The sequence below is a fragment of the Anomaloglossus baeobatrachus genome, chromosome 10, assembly GCF_048569485.1.
Source record: "Anomaloglossus baeobatrachus isolate aAnoBae1 chromosome 10, aAnoBae1.hap1, whole genome shotgun sequence".
NCBI classification, from domain to species: domain Eukaryota; kingdom Metazoa; phylum Chordata; class Amphibia; order Anura; family Aromobatidae; genus Anomaloglossus; species Anomaloglossus baeobatrachus.
The window spans coordinates 30767644-30790068 of NC_134362.1; the positions used below are offsets into that span (position 1 = coordinate 30767644).

Consider the following 22425-nt stretch of genomic DNA (forward strand, 5'->3'; position numbering starts at 1 on the left):
ACTGTACTGACTCTATAGCCTTCCCCTTCTTTGCCCCCCCCCATAGACTACCGCCATATGGTGACAAGTCGTCAACGTATCCTAACATTCCGGAACAATGTCAAACCTGAGAAATCAGATAAAGAGGTGAAAACACAAACTATGAAATCCGTCAATGGCCGACCATCAATAGTATTAGTGCCGGTTCTGATGAGATTGTCCGTACACTGGATCAGCCACAGACGCCGAATCCCCGTCATCCATTGTGCACAGACCGTACTCATCAACCACAGGAGACTTTCTATTAATGACTTTATTCACAAAGATAGAAAAATAAGTGCTGTACACCCCAGCGCCTTCCGCCATTACTGCAGCATGTAGGTCTGGGAGATGCCGTTTACGGACAGTGTTATAATAAGGGATCGCGGGTCCTTCCGGTTCTTGCGCACAGTTATTTTGCCGTCCAGAGTTTTACCTGCAAAAGAGAAGGAATGACCTTTAAATTGATGCATTTAACTAAATCCCATCACCTGTTTACCATCTAGTGAGGCTATATTAAATAACTTAGGGTATGTATACGTTTGCAACTCCTTTTTATTTTGTTCCGTAAAGTAAAAAAGTCAATGTTAAGGGTGCATCATGCTTGACAGACGGGCCTGTAGTTTCTGGCTGTAGAAGGTCGCAGCATTGTGGCTACACAAGCTGCTCTCTGACTTTCCCTTTTTCCCTGTTTGGGGGTTATCCCTTTCTCTTTAGGACCCTGCGGATTTCTTCACCTTTTCAGCTGTTAATGACCAGCACTTGGTGTCTTTATATACCCTCATTCCCCCTTACTGTGTGCTGGTGATGGCTCTTATACCCTTAACAAGTCTTCAGTGCAAGCAGTCGGCTTGTATTCATCTGGAGAAACTTTGTTGTTGCAGTTCCTATCTCCGAGTCATCCATCATCACTTTCCCTGTTTATGCTCCCTGTGTCTTCTTTAGAGTTTAGTGGGGTTGACTAAGCGCTCATCCCATCAGTTTCCTACCTAGGGCCTATTTCAGGGTCAGTTATCCTCCTCGGCGCATAGGTGCGGAACCTATCTAGGGTCATGAGGGAAGCCAGGGACCAGCAGAAGGTTTGGTCAGGCGTCACCATCTCCCCCTTCCCTAGACACAGGGTTTTCCTTCCCTTTAGTTTGGTACTTCCCCGTACCTAGTGTGAGAGTCAACTTTACAGACAAGTAAAATGTCCTTCTGAGTTCCATCTACAATTCCTACTGGGCCCTTAGTGCCGCCTCTGACCCTAAGGGGTACTTTGCACGTTGCAACATCGCTACCGTGATATCATCGGTGTCACCTCGTTAGTGACGCACATCTGGCGCCGGTAACGACATTGCAATGTGTGAATCCTAGAAGCGCCGATAAACGATCGCAAAAGCGTCGAAAATCGGTGATCTGTGTAGCATTGGTCATTTTCATAATGACGGGTCGACCGCAGGAACGATGTTGTTTGTCGCTCCTGCAGCAGCACACATCGCTGTTTGTGAAGCCGCAGGTGCGAGGAACATCTCCTTACCTGTGTCCCGCCGCAAATGCGGAAGAAAGAAGGTGGGTGGCATGTTACGTCCCGCTCATCTACGCCCCTCCGCTTCTATTGGCCGGCCGCTTAGTGACGTCGCGGTGACGCCGAATGCACCTCCACCGCCAGTCACCGCAACGTCGCCGACCAGGTATGTGCGTGTGAAGCTGCCATAGTGATAACGTTCGCTACGGCAGCCATCACACAATATCGCATGTGCGACGGGGGCGGGTGCTATCGCCCCGCACATCGCTAGCATCAGCTAGCGATGTCGCAGCGTGCAAAGTACCCCTTAGTGTAGTCTGATCCTTTCCTCCTGTGCTGCTCCCTCTGCCTCTTCTTTTTGATACTCTATTGCCAGCATAAAGGAGGCAGAAGCAAAGGACTGACTGCAGCATTACACTACACCGGGTTTCTTCGTAGTCTGCAGCCACTGAAATCCATAGGTCTGCATAAGGGCTGCAAACACAAAACGGCAAAGCTCATATTTGAGGTGCATTGGAGGAATAAAAACGGATTGCATGTAGACAGAACTTATTTTGAGCATCCAGTGGGAACATTGTCTACAGATCTGATCCAGCCATTACTTGTAGAAATATTAGTGTGAAATGCTCTTACAGGTGGGCACATACCATCCAAAGAAAGAAGTGCTTGGTCGACCATCTCTGGGACAATTTCTTTTGTAATTAAAATGTTTTGGAGGCTCTAAACATTTTTTGCAGTTCCATTGCATAAAAATTGCGCACCATTTTACTTTTACAGGGTCTTTATTTCATTGCATATTCAACTTTGATGTGGTCAGAGACCATATATAAGCTTTGAGGAGCTCAGAAAAAAAAAAAAAAAAGTTGCGTTGGACCATCACAATGAGCTCACTGACAGATTCTCAGTTAACTCCGTTTTTCTCAGTTTCCAGTCAGCAAAAGGTGGCACAATACAGAGGCTAATGAGGACAAACGGTGACATTTTTTTTTTTAATAAAAGTCAATTGCAAAATGATTTTTAGCCAAAGAAAACATATTTAAGAAGAAAAAATTCCCCAAGAGGTGGACAATTTTGATTGGATGTCTGCAAAGACTATATTATTCCCTTCCAGCTGTAGGTTGACTTATGAACCTGTTGGTCTAGGGCAGGGGTGGGGGAACCTCTGTCCCGCGGGCCGTATGCGGCCCACGACGACTTTTTATGCGGCCCCTGGGCACATTCCCGGGGACCGCAGTGCTCTGGCGGCAGCCTCGCTTTTCACGGCTGCCGACCCTTTAAATCCCACTGCCTGATGCCCTGTGGGTAGATGCTAGAATGTACGGGCTCCATCCAGATCCTGACTTCAGCCCGTAAATTGTAAACAGACTCACTACTAAACACTAGAATGTACAGGTGCTTCCAGGACCTAACTGCAGCCCATACATTCTAGGCTTAACCCCGACCTGTGCTAGCGTGCTCTGGTGGGCGGGCTAAGCAGCACGCTGCGATAAAGTCACAGAAAAGCTGCAGCAGATTTACCAGCCTCAAGGACCTGTGCTGCGCTGTGTGACTCCCCCCCCCACCCCAGTATTGTGAGTACTCAACCCATCGCTGCCCTCCCCGCTCAGTGCTGTGTTCCCCCTCATGCTGTGTGTACCCCCCAGTGCTGTGTACACCCTACTACAGTGTGTACCCCCTAATGCTGTGTGAACACCTAGTACTGTGTACCCCTAGTAGTGTACCCCCAATGCTGGGTACCCTCCTAGTGCTGTTTGTACCCCCTGGGTGATGTCTATGCTCCCCCCAGTGCTGTCAGCACCACCTAATGCTGTCCATGCTGCCACCTGTGCTGTCCATGCCCCCCTTATGCTATCCGTGCTCCCCAGTGCTGTGTGGCACCCCTCAGTACTGTGTACCCCCCAGTGGTCTGTACTCGCCACTGCTGTCTGTACCCTCCCACTGCTGTCTATGCCCTCCAGTGTAGTCTGTGTCCTCCTGCTGATGTCTATGCTCCCCCAGTCCTGTCTGTGTCTCCCTAGTGATGCCACCTAGTGCTGTCCATGCTGCCTCCTAGTGCTGGCCGCGTGCTGCCCCCTAGTGCTGGCCGCGTGCTGCCCCCTAGTGCCGGCCGCGTGCTGCCCCCTAGTGCCGGCCGCGTGCTGCCCCCTAGTGCCGGCCGCGTGCTGCCCCCTAGTGCCGGCCGCGTGCTGCCCCCTAGTGCCGGCCGCGTGCTGCCCCCTAGTGCCGGCCGCGTGCTGCCCCCTAGTGCCGGCCGCGTGCTGCCCCCTAGTGCCGGCCGCGTGCTGCCCCCTAGTGCTGGCCGTGTGCTGCCCCCTAGTGAGGGCCGTACTGTTTATTAATTGTTTGGCCAAATATAGCAGGGTAGCTTTCAAGTTGATAATTTTGTGCGGCCCCCGATGGTTGGTAGGAACTTCCAAATGGCCCCCGGCAGTAAAAAGGTTCCCCACCCCAGGTCTAGGGGGTCACTAACCTCCTCCCACAGCGCCTCTAGTGGAGAACACAAAAAGGACACCTTCTTGAATATGTTTTGGAACCTTTTTCCTCCTCCGACCGCTTTGTTGTCACATAGCTATGATTGTACTATATACGCCAATAATGTAAATTTTGCATATTTTAGCACAAACAGATATGTAAATATGTGTGGCCAGCATCGGGGTGATGTGAGGAACAAACCACTCAAGTATTAATTAAATATATCACGCCATGTGTGCCGTTTTGGAATATTTGGCCCAATTTTGCCTATTTTCTCGATCCGGCTTCATAGGTCACGGCTGATCTACTTTCTCCACCGAGGCTCCTTGTTTAGAGATTCTTTTCTCCCAGAACTGGAAATTTTACAATAATGAATTCTTGTCCCTTTAAATCTTTCGGCGTCAGGTCGCAGCTCTTTACTGGAGAGAGGTAATCAATGTATAATTTGCTGGCCGGGAGCCGCAGCTAAACCCTCAATCTGCTTTGTGGAGTATTCTGAGCGGAGCCCGGTGCTTCGCAACACACGAACTGATCGCCACAATTAATCAGTGTCATGTAGATATCAAATGACTGATGTATTCAGCGGCTCGACTGCCCCGGAGCTGGAGAGGACGTCTCCGAGGAATAGATCCACTTCACCCCGTCCTTATCATCCATCCCCCCTCCGGGCTCCCGGCACAGCTCGGCGGCACCGCCTGCAGATTAGGGGGGGAAGTCATCCCTTTATTACCCCACTCTGCCCCTTTCCTTTTGTTTATCCATTGGGAGTGATTTATGTTAGAGAATATATAAACTTAAAGCCAATCATCTGCTTCCAGAGGAAACCGTGTATCTGAAGGCCGGAGTGCCGCCAGTGTCACCACCAGAGGGAATGTTACCACTGAGGGCAAAGAAACACAAATGTTAACACTGAGGGGGGTTAGAGGGTGTGATTTTACTATATCTGAGATATATAGAGACTCAGGACAGAGCGGCCATGGATCCTATAACATTCGAGCCATTGAAGGTCACTGAATGCATAGAGTCATTGTAACTGATGTACCCTGCTGAACTCCCCCCTCCCCATACAATCATCTTGTCTATATATCTGAGCAACTTGTTCTCTAAACTATTATAGTTTAATGAAAGATCATTGTAAGAATTGACAGTTTCATCAGCGATCGCTAATGCATCAATCTTGTGCAGCTCAGGATTAATCTGCAGATATACTGCTTGTGGATGGTACCCAAGTAGCATCAGACGTTTTCTACCCCCCCCTCCCCCTGGCAGTCAGATACTGCGAGCGAGTGCACTCCCTGCAATCACAGTACTGGGGGCGAGTGCACTCCCTGCAATCACAGTACTGCGAGCGAGTGCACTCCCTGCAATCACAGTACTGGGAGCGAGCAGCACTCCCTGCAATCACAGTACTGGGGGCGAGAGCACCCCCTGCAATCACAGTACTGGGAGCCAGAGCACCCCCTGCAATCACAGTACTGGGAGCGAGAGCGCCCCCTGCAATCACAGTACTGGGAGCAAGAGCACCCCCTGCAATCACAGTACTGGGAGCGAGAGCACCCCCCTGCAATCACAGTACTGGGAGCGAGAGCACCCCCTGCAATCACAGTACTGGGAGCGAGAGCACCCCCTGCAATCACAGTACTGGGAGCGAGAGCGCCCCCTGCAATCACAGTACTGGGAGCGAGAGCACCCCCTGCAATCACAGTACTGGGAGCGAGAGCACCCCCTGCAATCACAGTACTGGGAGCGAGAGCACCCCCTGCAATCACAGTACTGGGAGCGAGAGCACCCCCTGCAATCACAGTACTGGGAGCGAGAGCACCCCCTGCAATCACAGTACTGGGAGCGAGAGCACCCCCTGCAATCACAGTACTGGGAGCGAGAGCACCCCCTGCAATCACAGTACTGGGAGCGAGAGCACCCCCTGCAATCACAGTACTGGGAGCGAGAGCACCCCCTGCAATCACAGTACTGGGAGCGAGAGCACCCCCTGCAATCACAGTACTGGGAGCGAGAGCACCCCCTGCAATCACAGTACTGGGAGCGAGAGCACCCCCTGCAATCACAGTACTGGGAGCGAGAGCACCCCCTGCAATCACAGTACTGGGAGCGAGAGCACCCCCTGCAATCACAGTACTGGGAGCGAGAGCACCCCCTGCAATCACAGTACTGGGAGCGAGAGCACCCCCTGCAATCACAGTACTGGGAGCGAGAGCACCCCCTGCAATCACAGTACTGGGAGCGAGAGCACCCCCTGCAATCACAGTACTGGGAGCGAGAGCACCCCCCTGCAATCACAGTACTGGGAGCGAGAGCACCCCCTGCAATCACAGTACTGGGAGCGAGAGCACCCCCTGCAATCACAGTACTACTGGGATCGAGCAGCACCCCCTGCAATCACAGTACTGGGGGCGAGAGCACCCCCTACAATCACAGTACTGGGAGCGAGAGCACCCCCTGCAATCACAGTACTGGGAGCGAGAGCACCGCCTGCAATCACAGAACTGGGAGCGAGAGCGCCCCCTGCAATCACAGTACTGGGGGCGAGAGCGCCCCCTGCAATCACAGTACTGGGAGCGAGAGCGCCCCCTGCAATCATAGTACTGGGAGCGAGAGCGCCCCCTGCAATCACAGTACTGGGAGCAAGAGCGCCCCCTGCAATCACAGTACTGGGAGCAAGAGCGCCCCCTGCAATCACAGTACTGGGAGCAAGAGCGCCCCCTGCAATCACAGTACTGGGAGCAAGAGCGCCCCCTGCAATCACAGTACTGGGAGCAAGAGCGCCCCCTGCAATCACAGTACTTGGGAGCAAGAGCACCCTTAGCAGTCAGAGTAGTAGGGGTTAACTATTCCCTGCATTCAGACTACTGTGGACAAGAACAGCAGAGTATTGATGTTCAGAACATCCCCCTGTAGGCAGTGTTTGGGGGTGAAAACAGTCCCCTGTAATCAAAGTCTTGAGGGGAACTCTCAAGACAGAAAAAAAAAAAAAATGAAAGCAGCACTACATATTAAAGTAAAAACACCTTGACATGGGATTGTGTTCGGAATGTCGCTTTCATCACGTTTTCTATTTCTCCCTGTAGTTGAAGTACTGGGGCCGAGAAGAGCCTCCCCGCCCTCCGGGGGCCGAGAGAAGAGCCTCCCCGCCCTCCGGGGGCCGAGAGAAGAGCCTCCCCGCCCTCCGGGGGCCGAGAGAAGAGCCTCCCCGCCCTCCGGGGGCCGAGAGAAGAGCCTCCCCGCCCTCCGGGGGCCGAGAGAAGAGCCTCCCCGCCCTCCGGGGGCCGAGAGAAGAGCCTCCCCGCCCTCCGGGGGCCGAGAGAAGAGCCTCCCCGCCCTCCGGGGGCCGAGAGAAGAGCCTCCCCGCCCTCCGGGGGCCGAGAGAAGAGCCTCCCCGCCCTCCGGGGGCCGAGAGAAGAGCCTCCCCGCCCTCCGGGGGCCGAGAGAAGAGCCTCCCCGCCCTCCGGGGGCCGAGAGAAGAGCCTCCCCGCACTCGGGGGCCGAGAGAAGAGCCTCCCCGCCCTCCGGGGGCCGAGAGAAGAGCCTCCCCGCCCTCCGGGGGCCGAGAGAAGAGCCTCCCCGCACTCGGGGGCCGAGAGAAGAGCCTCCCCGCACTCGGGGGCCGAGAGAAGAGCCTCCCCGCACTCGGGGGCCGAGAGAAGAGCCTCCCCGCACTCGGGGGCCGAGAGAAGAGCCTCCCCGCACTCGGGGGCCGAGAGAAGAGCCTCCCCGCACTCGGGGGCCGAGAGAAGAGCCTCCCCGCACTCGGGGGCCGAGAGAAGAGCCTCCCCGCACTCGGGGGCCGAGAGAAGAGCCTCCCCGCACTCGGGGGCCGAGAGAAGAGCCTCCCCGCACTCGGGGGCCGAGAGAAGAGCCTCCCCGCACTCGGGGGCCGAGAGAAGAGCCTCCCCGCACTCGGGGGCCGAGAGAAGAGCCTCCCCGCACTCGGGGGCCGAGAGAAGAGCCTCCCCGCACTCGGGGGCCGAGAGAAGAGCCTCCCCGCACTCGGGGGCCGAGAGAAGAGCCTCCCCGCACTCGGGGGCCGAGAGAAGAGCCTCCCCGCACTCGGGGGCCGAGAGAAGAGCCTCCCCGCACTCGGGGGCCGAGAGAAGAGCCTCCCCGCACTCGGGGGCCGAGAGAAGAGCCTCCCCGCACTCGGGGGCCGAGAGAAGAGCCTCCCCGCACTCGGGGGCCGAGAGAAGAGCCTCCCCGCACTCGGGGGCCGAGAGAAGAGCCTCCCCGCACTCGGGGGCCGAGAGAAGAGCCTCCCCGCACTCGGGGCTTCGGGGGAGGGAAAGGGGTAGGATGCGAGCACCCTGCAGTCGAAGCAATGGTGCGAGAACAGCCCCTAGCGACAGAGCATTGAGGGGTGAGAAGAGCCCCCCGCCAGGAGGGTATAGCTGCATTGTTGTCAATCTCTAAAGGATAAATGGAATAATTAATATAATGATGTATACCACAAAAACCGGATCTGTAATACATGATTAATCGTCTTCGGTTTTGAGGCGTTCAGACTGTGTATGCAAATATTTTTCTCTCCAATGGAAAATTTCTGCAATCTCGTCTATTTTCTTGTAGAGCGAGCGCGTTCTCTGACAGCTGCGTCCATCCTTACAACAAATAAGCGCTGTATCCTGGCGGGATCCGAAAGCGAGAATTGATCGGAGGTTAATTCCCTCATATTTCCTCCTGGTCAGCGCGATGCCATTATTGCATACTGATTCAGACTGGGCTCAAGCGAGGCACACAAAACCTCCAGAAATATTATAACTGCGGCAGCTGAGGCCGGCGCTGTACCCAGCACAAACCGGGTGAAAAGCTGGGGGGGTCAGATAGTGCTACTGCATTGGCCTTGAGTCTTCCAGTACTGTGTGTCCCTTATTTTTTACCCCGAAAAATGTGCTAAGGTTTATTTTTGTGGTAGGGCTTATTTTTTTGGGGGGGGGTGTGTGAAGAAACACTGGTTGGGGGTAAGTTTACTCCCCCTCCCCCTACATAAAGGCAGAACCCCACCCTGGAAGAATTATACTTACCAGACCCCGGACATCTACGTTGCTCACAGGTCCTCAGCTATTGCTCCCTGCAGGTCTCGGTCTTCTCCACAGCCGCCCTCTTCTGCTTTCGGCCAGCCGACACACACACACAAACTTCACATATACACATCATGTCATACTGCACGGTTTCCGTCAGACATAGAGACTTGGAACGCTGTGAACGTGAGGACCTGCGGTGGACCGCACCGAGGACCTGCTGTGGAAATCATTTTTGCGCTCAACCGCAGGTCCTCGATGTGTTCTACAGCGACCCAGGTCACTGGAGCAGTACGGTATCACCGGATGTGTGTACATGTGGTGTGTGCGTTCCACCGCAGGCCCTCAATGCGTCCCAGGTCACTGGAGCAGTACGATATCACCGGATGTGTGTACATGTGGTGTGTGCGTTCCACCGCAGGCCCTCAATGCGTCCCAGGTCACTGGAGCAGTACGGTATCACCGGATGTGTGTACATGTGGTGTGTGCGTTCCACTGCAGGCCCTCAATGCGTCCCAGGTCACTGGAGCAGTACGGTATCAGTACGGCTATGTGTGTGCTCCACTGCAGGTCCTTGATGCTTTCCACCACAGGTCCTCGATGCTTTCCACCACAGGTCCTCGATGCTTTCCACCACAGGTCCTCGATGCTTTCCACCACAGGTCCTCGATGCTTTCCACCACAGGTCCTCAATAGTTTCCACCACAGGTCCTCAATAGTTTCCACCACAGGTCCTCGATGCTTTCCACCACAGGTCCTCGATGCTTTCCACCACAGGTCCTCGATGCTTTCCACCACAGGTCCTCGATGCTTTCCACCACAGGTCCTCAGGTTTCACACCGTAGTGCTCTGGTGAGTATGATTGGAGTCTGTCTTCTCTCTTTTGCTTTCTTTAATGAAGTGTCCTGCAGTATTCTTTAAGTTTTTTTAGCTGCATAGACACTTCATTAGTGAACAGCAACTAGGCCTTATTTTCAGGATAGGTCTTAAATTTAAGCCTTACTCAAAAAAAGGCTGAAAATTCCTACTAGGGCTTATTTTTTGGGATAGGGTCTATTTTCGAAGAAACAAGGTATCACCTTGTACTAAGGTCACTACCTCCAAAAAGTAGAGAGATTGAGGCCGATTGGTTTATACAGCCACTGAAAAGACGGGATAGGGCAGAGCAAAATCATGTAAGTGGAATATAGCTGCAGGTGGGTTACATGGTCAGGAAAGGGACAAGGCAAAAGGCAGACTGTATGGGGAAGAGGGTTTGCTCAGATGAGACTGATACAGAAAACAATTTCCTTTAATTGCAAGTTGCACTTTATGGCCAGTAAAGAGATCGAGGGATGCAAGAAATAAAGCGAAGTTTGGGTTTTAAAGGGGTTGCACAGTGTAGTAGACACCCCCTCGGGGCCTGCCCGGCGTAGTAGACAACCCCTCGGGGCCTGCCCGGCGTAGTAGACAACCCCTCGGGGCCTGCCCGGCGTAGTAGACACCCCCTCGGGGCCTGCCCGGCGTAGTAGACACCCCCTCGGGGCCTGCCCGGCGTAGTAGACAACCCCTCGGGGCCTGCCCGGCGTAGTAGACACCCCCTCGGGGCCTGCCCGGCGTAGTAGACACCCCCTCGGGTCCTGCTCGGCGTAGTGCGTAGTAGACAGCCCCTCGGGGCCTGCCCGGCGTAGTAGACACCCCCTCGGGGCCTGCCCGGCATAGTAGACACACCCTCAGGGCCTGCCCGGCATAGTAGAGACACCCTCGGGGCCTGCCCGGCGTAGTAGAGACACCCTCGGGGCCTGCCCGGCATAGTAGACACACCCTCGGGGCCTGCCCGGCATAGTAGACACACCCTCGGGGACGGCCCGGCATAGTAGACACACTCTAGGGGCCTGCCCGGCGTAGTAGAGATACCCTCGGGGCCTGCTCGGCGTAGTGCGTAGTAGACACCCCCTCGGGGCCTGCCCGGCATAGTAGACACACCCTCAGGGCCTGCCCGGCATAGTAGAGACACCCTCGGGGCCTGCCCGGCGTAGTAGACACCCTCGGGGCCTGCCCGACATAGTAGACACACCCTCGGGGCCTGCCCGGCATAGTAGACACACCCTCGGGGACGGCCCGGCATAGTAGACACACTCTAGGGGCCTGCCCGGCGTAGTAGAGATACCCTCGGGGCCTGCTCGGCGTAGTGCGTAGTAGACACCCCCTCGGGGCCTGCCCGGCATAGTAGACACACCCTCAGGGCCTGCCCGGCATAGTAGAGACACCCTCGGGGCCTGCCCGGCGTAGTAGACACCCTCGGGGCCTGCCCGACATAGTAGACACACCCTCGGGGCCTGCCCGGCATAGTAGACACACCCTCGGGGACGGCCCGGCATAGTAGACACACTCTCGGGGCCTGCTCGGCGTAGTGCGTAGTAGACACCCCCTTGGGGCCTGCCCGGCGTAGTAGAGACACCCTCGGGGCCTGCCCGGCGTAGTAGAGACACCCTCGGGGCCTGCCCGGCGTAGTAGAGACACCCTCGGGGCCTGCCCGGCGTAGTAGAGACACCCTCGGGGCCTGCCCGGCGTAGTAGAGACACCCTCGGGGCCTGCCCGGCGTAGTAGAGACACCCTCGGGGCCTGACCGGCGTAGTAGAGACACCCTCGGGGCCTGACCGGCGTAGTAGAGACACCCTCGGGGCCTGCCCGGCATAGTAGAGACACCCTCGGGGATGGCCCGGCATAGTAGACACACTCTCGGGGCCTGACCGGCGTAGTAGAGACACCCTCGGGGCCTGCCCGGCATAGTAGAGACACCCTCGGGGATGGCCCGGCATAGTAGACACACTCTCGGGGCCTGCCCGGCGTAGTAGAGACACCCTTGGGGCCTGCTCGGCGTAGTGCGTAGTAGACACCCCCTCGGGGCCTGCCTGGCATAGTAGACACCCCCTCGGGGCCTGCTCGGCGTAGTACGTAGTAGACACCCCCTCGGGGCCTGCCCGGCGTAGTAGACACCCCCTCGGGGCCTGCCCGGCATAGTAGACACCCCCTCGGGGCCTGCCCGGCATAGTAGACACCCCCTCGGGGCCTGCCCGGCGTAGTAGACACCCCCTCGGGGCCTGCCCGGCGTAGTAGACACCCCCCTCGGGGCCTGCCCGGCGTAGTAGACACCCCCCTCGGGGCCTGCCCGGCGTAGTAGACACCCCCTCGGGGCCTGCCCGGCGTAGTAGACACCCCCTCGGGGCCTGCCCGGCGTAGTAGACACCCCCTCGGGGCCTGCCCGGCGTAGTAGACACCCCCTCGGGGCCTGCCCGGCGTAGTAGACACCCACTCGGGGCCTGCCCGGCGTAGTAGACACCCCCTCGGGGCCTGCCCGGCATAGTAGACACCCCCTCGGGGCCTGCCCGGCATAGTAGACACCCCCTCGGGGCCTGCCCGGCGTAGTAGAGACACCCTCGGGGCCTGCCCGGCGTAGTAGAGACACCCTCGGAGCCTGCCCGGCGTAGTAGAGACACCCTCGGGGCCTGCCCGGCATAGTAGAGATACCCTCGGGGCCTGCCCGGCGTAGTAGAGACACCCTCGGGGCCTGCCCGGCGTAGTAGAGACACCCTCGGGGCCTGCCCGGCGTAGTAGAGAGACCCTCGGGGCCTGCCCGGCGTAATAGAGACACCCTCGGGAGCCTGCCCGGCGTAGACACACCCTCGGGAGCCTGCCCGGCGTAGACACACCCTCGGGAGCCTGCCCGGCGTAGACACACCCTCGGGAGCCTGCCCGGCGTAGACACACCCTCGGGAGCCTGCCCGGCGTAGACACACCCTCGGGAGCCTGCCCGGCGTAGACACACCCTCGGGAGCCTGCCCGGCGTAGACACACCCTCGGGAGCCTGCCCGGCGTAGACACACCTTCGGGAGCCTGCCCGGCGTAGACACACCCTCGGGAGCCTGCCCGGCGTAGACACACCCTCGGGAGCCTGCCCGGCGTAGACACACCCTCGGGAGCCTGCCCGGCGTAGACACACCCTCGGGAGCCTGCCCGGCGTAGACACACCCTCGGGAGCCTGCCCGGCGTAGACACACCCTCGGGGGCCGTCGGTGTAGAGACCCTTGGGGCTTACTGAGCCATAAATGTCAAAGAGAGCTCAAGGAATTGAATGTCACCCATCAAGCATCTCAGTACGGAAGGAGAACTAACACAGAGGCTTAAAGATCAGTCGAGATTTCACCAGACCTGAATTTTTTTGCTTTGGTGTGGTCTTTCTTTAACATTACAAGCAAATTAACCCCCCCCCCCCCCCGAAAAAAGAGGCATGTGTCGCCCATAACCTTCAAATTATGTTGCCTTCATTAATCTCCTACCCTCCAAAAGTTATATATCCTGAAGGTCAACCTCAAGGAACATTAAAACAGGCCATCGGCATCCTCCAATGTCATCTGTGGTCATCTTACTACACTTAAGGTGACCGGAAACCTCAATGACCCACCAAAGTCCCTTAATGTTTGCATCAGCATCTAAGGATGAAGCACAAGACGGCTCGTACAAGTCTTGTAAGGGTAAGATGTTGTGGAGGAATGAGTGACACATTGCAATGAGAAGATATCAGCTTGCCGGAGGTTCGTGTATTGATGAGGAGCGTGTATTCCAGGCAGGTTCTCTGTACACAGACAGATACCATCTAAAGAATGTAAAATCCCGGACTGAGCAGGGACGGTCTGTGCCGAGCGTGGCTATGACCGCAATGCGGAGCCGGCATGTGAAATGAACACATTATGTTTCCCGCGGCACAGTCTATAAAGTTCCAGAACGTATCACTCTCCTCTCTCCCGGTGACAGGCGGGATGGACACGAGTGCTCTATCTAGCGCTGAGCCCCCTCCGTGGCGCTGCATACATCGCGAGAGTATTTCAGACTTCTTGGAGAGGGACGGCCCAATTAATGAAAAGAGACAAACTTGGCTTATGTTCCTGACACCGACCGTGATGACAGGCAGTAAAGAGAACGACGCAGGAGGAGGAGGGAACGGAGGAGGAGGAGGGAACGGGGGAGGAGGAGAGTCACGAAAAATAGAAATGTACGTCAGAAAGACCAGAAAAGAGACAGAGATGGTGCAGGGTGTGAAGGTCAAATGTACCACGACCAGAGGGCACAACGCAACGAGATACGAGGAGGAGGAAGAGGGCATAATGTATAAGGGTACGAGGAGGGGAAAGAGGGCACAATGTATAAGGGTACGAGGAGTAGGGGGGCACAATGTATAAGGGTACGAGGAGGAGGAGAACACAATGTATAAGGGTACGAGGAGGAGGAGGGCACAATGTATAAGGGTACGAGGAGGAGGGCACAATGTATAAGGGTACGAGGAGGAGGGCACAATGTATAAGGGTACGAGGAGGAGGGCACAATGTATAAGGGTACGAGGAGGAGGAGAACACAATGTATAAGGGTACGAGGAGGAGGAGGGCACAATGTATAATGGTACAAGGAGGAGGAGGGCACAATGTATAAGGGTACGAAGAGGAGGAGGGCACAATGTATAAGGGTACGAAGAGGAGGAGGGCACAATGTATAAGGGTACGAGGAGGAGGAGGGCACAATGTATAAGGGTAGGAGCAGGAGGAGGGCACAATGTATAAGGGTAAGAGGAGGAGGAAGGCACAATGTATAAGGGTACGAGGAGGAGGGCACAATGTATAATGGTATGAGGAGGAGGAAGGCACAATGTATAAGGGTACGAGGAGGAGGAAGGCACAATGTATAAGGGTACAAGGAGGAGGAAGGCACAATGTATAAGGGTACGAGGAGGAGGGCTCAATGTATAAGGGTACGAGGAGGAAGAGGGCACAATGTATAAGGGTACGAGTAGGAGGAAGAGGGCACAATGTATAAGGGTACGAGTAGGAGGAAGAGGGCACAATGTATAAGGGTACGAGGAGGAGGGCACAATGTATAAGGGTACGAGGAGGAGGAGGGCACAATGTATAAGGGTACGAGGAGGAGGAGGAGGGCACAATGTATAAGGGTACGAGGAGGAGGAGGAGGGCACAATGTATAAGGGTACGAGGAGGAGGGCACAATGTATAAGGGTACGAGGAGGAGGAGGGCACAATGTATAAGGGTACGAGGAGGAGGAGGGCACAATGTATAAGGGTACGAGGAAGAGGAGGGCACAATGTATAAGGGTACGAGGAGGAGGAGGGCACAATGTATAAGGGTTCGAGGAGGAGGAGGGCACATATGGTCCTGCTCATTATATGAGACCTTATGGTACATAATAATTTATAATATAGCGTTAGGGACCCCCCTATAGAGATTTGCCGTGACGGGGCAGGGGGGCTCAAATCATTGATCAATCATTTGCAAAAAATCTCATTGAATTTTTACAGTAGGAACGAATTTGTGAATATTACACTTTTTATTTCTTCATTGTTGCAAGCCATTCATAAGCAGTGCTGGCTCCCCTCCTTTTTCGGCACAATGTATAAGGGTACGAGGAGGAGGAGGAGGGCACAATGTATAAGGGTACGAGGAGGAGGAGGAGGGCACAATGTATAAGGGTACGAGGAGGAGGAGGCGGGCACAATGTATAAGGGTACGAGGAGGAGGAGGCGGGCACAATGTATAAGGGTACGAGGAGGAGGAGGCGGGCACAATGTATAAGGGTACGAGGAGGAGGAGGCGGGCACAATGTATAAGGGTACGAGGAGGAGGAGGCGGGCACAATGTATAAGGGTACGAGGAGGAGGAGGCGGGCACAATGTATAAGGGTACGAGGAGGAGGAGGCGGGCACAATGTATAAGGGTACGAGGAGGAGGAGGCGGGCACAATGTATAAGGGTACGAGGAGGAGGAGGCGGGCACAATGTATAAGGGTACGAGGAGGAGGAGGCGGGCACAATGTATAAGGGTACGAGGAGGAGGAGGCGGGCACAATGTATAAGGGTACGAGGAGGAGGAGGAGGGCACAATGTATAAGGGTACGAGGAGGAGGAGGGCACAATGTATAAGGGTACGAGGAGGAGGAGGGCACAATGTATAAGGGTACGAGGAGGAGGAAGAGGGCACAATGTATAAGGGTACGAGGAGGAGGGCACAATGTATAAGGGTACGAGGAGGAGGGCACAATGTATAAGGGTACGAGGAGGAGGAAGGCGGCACAATGTATAAGGGTACGAGGAGGAGGAAGGCGGCACAATGTATAAGGGTACGAGGAGGAGGAAGGCGGCACAATGTATAAGGGTACGAGGAGGAGGAAGGCGGCACAATGTATAAGGGTATGAGGAGGAGGAAGGCGGCACAATGTATAAGGGTACGAGGAGGAGGAGGAAGGCACAATGTATAAGGGTACGAGGAGGAGGAAGAGGGCACAATGTATAAGGGTACGAGGAGGAGGAGGGCACAATGTATAAGGGTACGAGGAGGAGGGCACAATGTATAAGGGTACGAGGAGGAGGGCACAATGTATAAGGGTACGAGGAGGAGGGCACAATGTATAAGGGTACGAGGAGGAGGAGGAAGGCACAATGTATAAGGGTACGAGGAGGAGGAGGGCACAATGTATAAGGGTACGAGGAGGAGGAGGAGGGCACAATGTATAAGGGTACGAGGAGGAGGAGGAGGGCACAATGTATAAGGGTACGAGGAGGAGGAGGAAGGCACAATGTATAAGGGTACGAGGAGGAGGAGGAAGGCACAATGTATAAGGGTACGAGGAGGAGGGCACAATGTATAAGGGTACGAGGAGGAGGAGGAGGGCACAATGTATAAGGGTACGAGGAGGAGGAGGGCACAATGTATAAGGGTACGAGGAGGAGGAGGAGGGCACAATGTATAAGGGTATGAGGAGGAGGAGGGCACAATGTATAAGGGTACGAGGAGGAGGAGGAGGGCACAATGTATAAGGGTACGAGGAGGAGGAGGGCACAATGTATAAGGGTACGAGGAGGAGGAGGAAGGCACAATGTATAAGGGTACGAGGAGGAGGAGGAGGGCACAATGTATAAGGGTACGAGGAGGAGGAGGAGGGCACAATGTATAAGGGTACGAGGAGGAGGAGGAGGGCACAATGTATAAGGGTACGAGGAGGAGGAGGAGGGCACAATGTATAAGGGTACGAGGAGGAGGAGGAGGGCACAATGTATAAGGGTATGAGGAGGAGGAGGAGGGCACAATGTATAAGGGTATGAGGAGGAGGGCACAATGTATAAGGGTACGAGGAGGAGGAGGAGGGCACAATGTATAAGGGTACGAGGAGGAGGAGGAGGGCACAATGTATAAGGGTATGAGGAGGAGGGCAAAATGTATAAGGGTATGAGGAGGAGGAGGAGGAAGGTATAACATATAAGGGTATGAGGGGAGAGGGTCCAGGATATAATGTAGAAGTTGGGATATTAGCAGGAGAATAAATTGTAACAGTTAGTAGTATAGGAGTTGGGCTTTTGTAGACAGTTGGTCCCGATATTTTAATTTAGCGCCATTTTGCTATAATGTAGTTGTGGGGTATAAGGTGCAGGGGAACGCTATAATACGTTCCCCACAGCCGCGTTACCTGCGCTCACCGCCACCGGCTTCTCCAGGAGGAACACCGTCTGCTTCCAGTGGGTCTTGGTGCATGTGGGGCCGGTGGAAAATGCCACCTAATGACGCAGATTGGGAGCAGTAGTTGTAATATCACGCTACATTACTTTATTACATGAAATGCTAACAACAACACAATGCCCCTCATCCACACACAGCCCGGGGCGCAGCACCACCGCTCACAATTCATTTACACTGGTGTCTGATGTACTTACTGGTGGATGACAATCCTTCTCAAAGAACATGTCAAAATATCCAGCGACAGCCTGCAAGAGGGAAGCGGGAGACGATCAGTCACCGAGCAAATGAACGCCATCTATTAATGCAAGATCCTGCTCTTCATCAGGACACCCTCACATATACAAGCTGCAGAAAGCCTCCAGAGAAGTCTGCAGAAAAAATAGTCCATTTACATGTTCTATCTGCTCCTTGGAAAGCTGGGTGTTAGGGCTCAGAATGGGAAATAATGCATAAAGATGGATATCCTGTGTATATAGAGGGGTTATCAATCATTGTACAGGAGGTGAGCTGTGACATCACCTATTGTGAATGGTGGATCCTATATTATCTACTGTCTATAGAGGTGTTATCAGTCATTGCAAAGGAGGAGGAGGTGAGCTGTGATATCACCTATTGTGAACGGTGGATCCTGTGCTATCTACTGTCTATAGAGGTATTATCAGTCATTGTACAGGAAGAGGAGGTGGTGAGCTGTGACTACCTATTGTGAACGGTGGATCCTGTGTGATCTACTGTATATAGAGGTATTATCAGTCATTGTACAGGAGGAGGTGAGCTGTGACCACCTATTGTTAACGGTGGATCCTGTGTTATGTACTGGATATAGAGGTATTATCAGTCATTGTACAGGAGGAGGAGGTGAGCTGTGACATCACCTATTGTGAATAGTGCATCCTGTGCTATCTAATGTATATAGAGGTGTTATCAGTCATTGTACAGGAGGAGGAGAAGGTGAGCTGCGACATCACCCATTGTTTAACTAACAATGGGTGATGTCGCAGCTCACCTTCTCCTCCTCCTGTACAATGACTGATAACCCCTCTATATACAGTAGATAACAATATTAACTATATTATATTAACAATATTAACAATATAACTATTGTTAATATTGTTAATATAATATAGTTAATATTGTTATCTACTGTATATAGAGGGGTTATCAGTCATTGTACAGGAGGAGGTGAGCTGTGACATGACCTATTGTGAATAGTGGATCCTGTGTTATCTACTGTATATAGAGGTATTATCAGTCATTGTACAGGAGGAGAAGGTGAGCTGTGACCACCTATTGTGAATGGTGGAGCTTGTGCTCGCTACTATAGAGATGTTATCAGTCATTGTACAGGTGGAGAAGGTGAGCTGCGACATCACTTATTGTTAATAGTGATATTGTTAATATAATATAGTTAATACTGTTATCTACTGTATATAGAGGTATTATCAGTCATTGTACAGAAGGAGGAGGTGAGCTGTGACCACCTATTGTGAATGGTGGAGCTTGTGTTATATATATATATATTAGAGATCAGTCATTGTACAGGAGGAGGAGGAGAAGGTGAGCTGTGACATCACCAATTAATAGTGGATGTTGTATTATCTACTGCATACAGGAGGTGTTAATCAGTCATTGAGCAGGAGGAGGTGAGCTGTGACATCACCTATTGTGAATGGTGGATCCTGTGTTATCTACTGTCTAAAAAGGTGTTATAAGTCATTGCATAAGAGGGGGAGGAGGTGAGCTGTGACATCACCTGTTGTGAATAGAGGATCCTGTGTTATCAGTCATTGTACAGGAGAGTTGAGCTGTGACATCACATATCATGAATGGTGAATCCTGTGTAATCTACTGCATACAAAGGTTATCAGTCATTGTAATCTTGCCTATAATAAGGCGACTGCTGAAAAGTCACGTGTACGAAAAAGGAAATATAAGTTACAAGTCCTAGTGGCCATTATGAAAGTTACAAGATTTCAGTTGTTTGGGTTTTTTTTATACAAATATTGTGATAATTAAAATAAAAATGTATTAATCACAAAAATCAGATTTAAAGAATACGTCATATTCTGAAAATACAAACCCTACAAAGATTACACCTCTGCGGCCGGCCCCATACTTAATAGCTGGTCATCGGTTTATATAAGCACCAACATAGGCTGTGGCGCTGATGTGAGGGTGAACTAGATAAACTCATCAGCTTTACTAGGTCACTATGCTGTAAGCAGATTATCATCACCCCTTCATCCCTGGGTCCAGGAGCTTGCAATCTAACGTATTTAGGTCACCCTTCTGGTGCATGCATTGGAAAATACTTTGTGTCTGTAGTCCACAACTGAAAGAGAAATGTATATTCAATGCTGTCACAGTCTTCTATTTGTGAACCAGGAGGCTCAGGATGTGCAAGAGATTGTCTGCAGAGCAAAGCCCCCCAAAATTCTAGTGCTATTTGTGCACGTGGCGCGGGTTCTTTGTCCGCCACCGCGATCACCGCTGTGCAGGTGACACGAGAACCTGCGCAATAGCAAAAAAAGGAGGAAAAAAAAAAACAAAAAAAAAACTGACTCTGCAAATCCCAAAAGCGTCGCTCCCTTTGCCAAGTAATTACTGCGGTTTGTAAAGGCTTCTGTGTTCTGGGCGGGTGCGGGGAATTTAATGGCGCTACAGCCGGGGCGCATTGTCTCAGAGTATTGCATCAGAAGGCTATTTAAAACCAAAATGACACGGAGGACGTGATCCGGCGCGGTGCGGGGAAGAAATAGCGCGGCTCATCCCTCGGCGTATTATTTCCTAACCTGCTTCTCCATTACCCGCGTCCTGCCAGTTGTAAAATCATTGACTCGTTAAAGCTGCTCGGCTGGAACTAATTACTTTTACTCCACAAAATCCTACGTATCCACAAAAAAAAGGATCCAGATGAGTCAAAAATAAAATCTGCAGTCTGCAGTAAGAAGAGGGATGTATATACGCGGGAAGTTACAACAGTCGATTTTTCTGGCGTTTTTTTTTTTTTTTTGGTTGGGGGCTTGCGCAAATACATCTGATTTGGCTGTAACGTTCCGACAATTGTAACGTGTAGCACTTGGGCATATCCTGAAGAAGGTGGAAACGCGTCGAAATAAGCCGCATACAAGTCACATCCGTTTGATTTAGCGTCTTCGTGCAATTCCTCGGCAGCGCGGATGATACTACAGTTTTCCTTCATTCCGCCGTAGATTATTGATATACCTGTGATGCCAAATTAAGGACGATCCCTCCTAAGGATGTGCTCACAAGCGTCTGTCTCCAATTCTGCGTGCCCACGATCAGTGTTTGCAGCATTTTGGATGAAGTGTGTTTTCGCTGCGTGCAAAATGCTGCGTTGTACAGTACAAGAACAGTGGATGAGATTGATAGAAATCCCATGCCCACTGTGCTTGTTTTTCCTGTAGCAAAAACTGACCTGCGATGCGGGTTCCTGAGCCACTGCATGTCAATTCTTTGCTGCGGAGACGTAAATATTCTCCGCAAGGAAAGCACAGCGAAACACCGCAACTGCCCTAGCCCGGATTGTGGGCACAAGCAGCTGCCGTCTCCTATGGAGGAGACTCGCCGACTCGCAGGTCAGGACCTCCCACATCCAAAACGCAGGTCAATGACCCGCTGTCCCTGCAGGTCAAGGACCCGCCGCCCCCGCAGGTCAAGGACCCTCCGTCCCCACAGGTCAGGACACGCCGCCCGCAGGTCAGGACCCACCTCCCCTGCAGGTCAAGGACTTGCTGCTCCCGCAGGTCACGGACCTGCCATGTCCAAAACACAGGTCAAGGACCCGACTCCCCCGCAGGTCAGGACACACCGCCCGCAGGTCAGGACCCGCCGCCCCCGCAGGTCAAGGACCCGCCACCCCCGCAGGTCAAGGACCCGCCGCCCCTCAAAGGTCAAGGACCCGCCGCCCCCGCAGGTCAAGGACCCGCCGCCCCCGCAGGTCAAGGACCCGCCGCCCCCGCAGGTCAAGGACCCGCCGCCCCTCAAAGGTCAAGGATCCGCCTCCCCTCAAAGGTCAAGGACCCGCCTCCCCTCAAAGGTCAAGGACCCGCCGCCCCTCAAAGGTCAAGGACCCGCCACCCCCAAAGGTCAAGGACCTGCCGCATCCAAAACGCAGCAGTTCCTGATAGTGTGCACATGCCCTTAGTGTTTTATTTCTGATTTGGTTTTACAGAATTTTAAAATTGCTGCAATGTTACTGTATTTTGAGGAAATCACTCCAATAATATCACTAGCAAAAAAAATCATCCTATTCTTTTAGTTGCTACTAGTGATGGGCAAATACTAAAATATGTGTGTTCAGATTATTCATCACGAATAAGTAATCTAATGCAAGTCAATGGGAAACTCATGGGACCCCCACTGAATGTCTGGCAAGACCCTGTAAAAGTGATGAAATGGATGGAAAAGTGCTGAAATTGAATGGGAACAGTAGGTGGAAGATGCCTGGATGCATCTCTGCAATGCAGGTCGCTTCTGGGAACAGAGTATTACGCCACTTTGACATGAGGTCCCTGCATATTTGTGATAACCAGCGCAGATAAAGTACCGGTAGATAGCCGTGTGCTTTATCTTGGCTGATTACCAAAAAAAGAGGCTCCCCCATGATATTAAAATTAAAAAAAAATAAAAAATAAATTATTGAAAAATAATTTCAAGGGAACCTGTCACCAGATTTGGCGACTATAAGCTGCGGCCACCACCAGTGGGCTCTTATATACAGCATTCTAACACGCTGTATATAAGAGCCCAGGCCGCTGTGTAGAATGTAAAAATCACCTTTATAATACTCACCTAAGGGGCAGTCCAGTCTGATGGGTG

The 22425-nt window shown here is 53.3% G+C and overlaps 1 protein-coding gene across 1 annotated transcript in view; it reads right to left on the bottom strand.

The window, feature by feature from the left end:
• Window positions 1-274: 274 nt before the first annotated feature.
• The window catches only part of PRMT3 (protein arginine methyltransferase 3), a 130944-nt gene continuing 108793 nt past the window's right edge, over window positions 275-22425 (bottom strand). Inside the window, exons 14-16 of the mRNA XM_075326667.1 lie at window positions 17778-17828; window positions 17534-17621; window positions 275-454 (exon numbers count right to left, since the gene is read on the bottom strand). Coding sequence (XP_075182782.1) covers window positions 345-454; window positions 17534-17621; window positions 17778-17828 — 249 coding nt within the window. The 3' untranslated portion in view covers window positions 275-344. The remainder of the gene's footprint in view (window positions 455-17533; window positions 17622-17777; window positions 17829-22425) is intronic.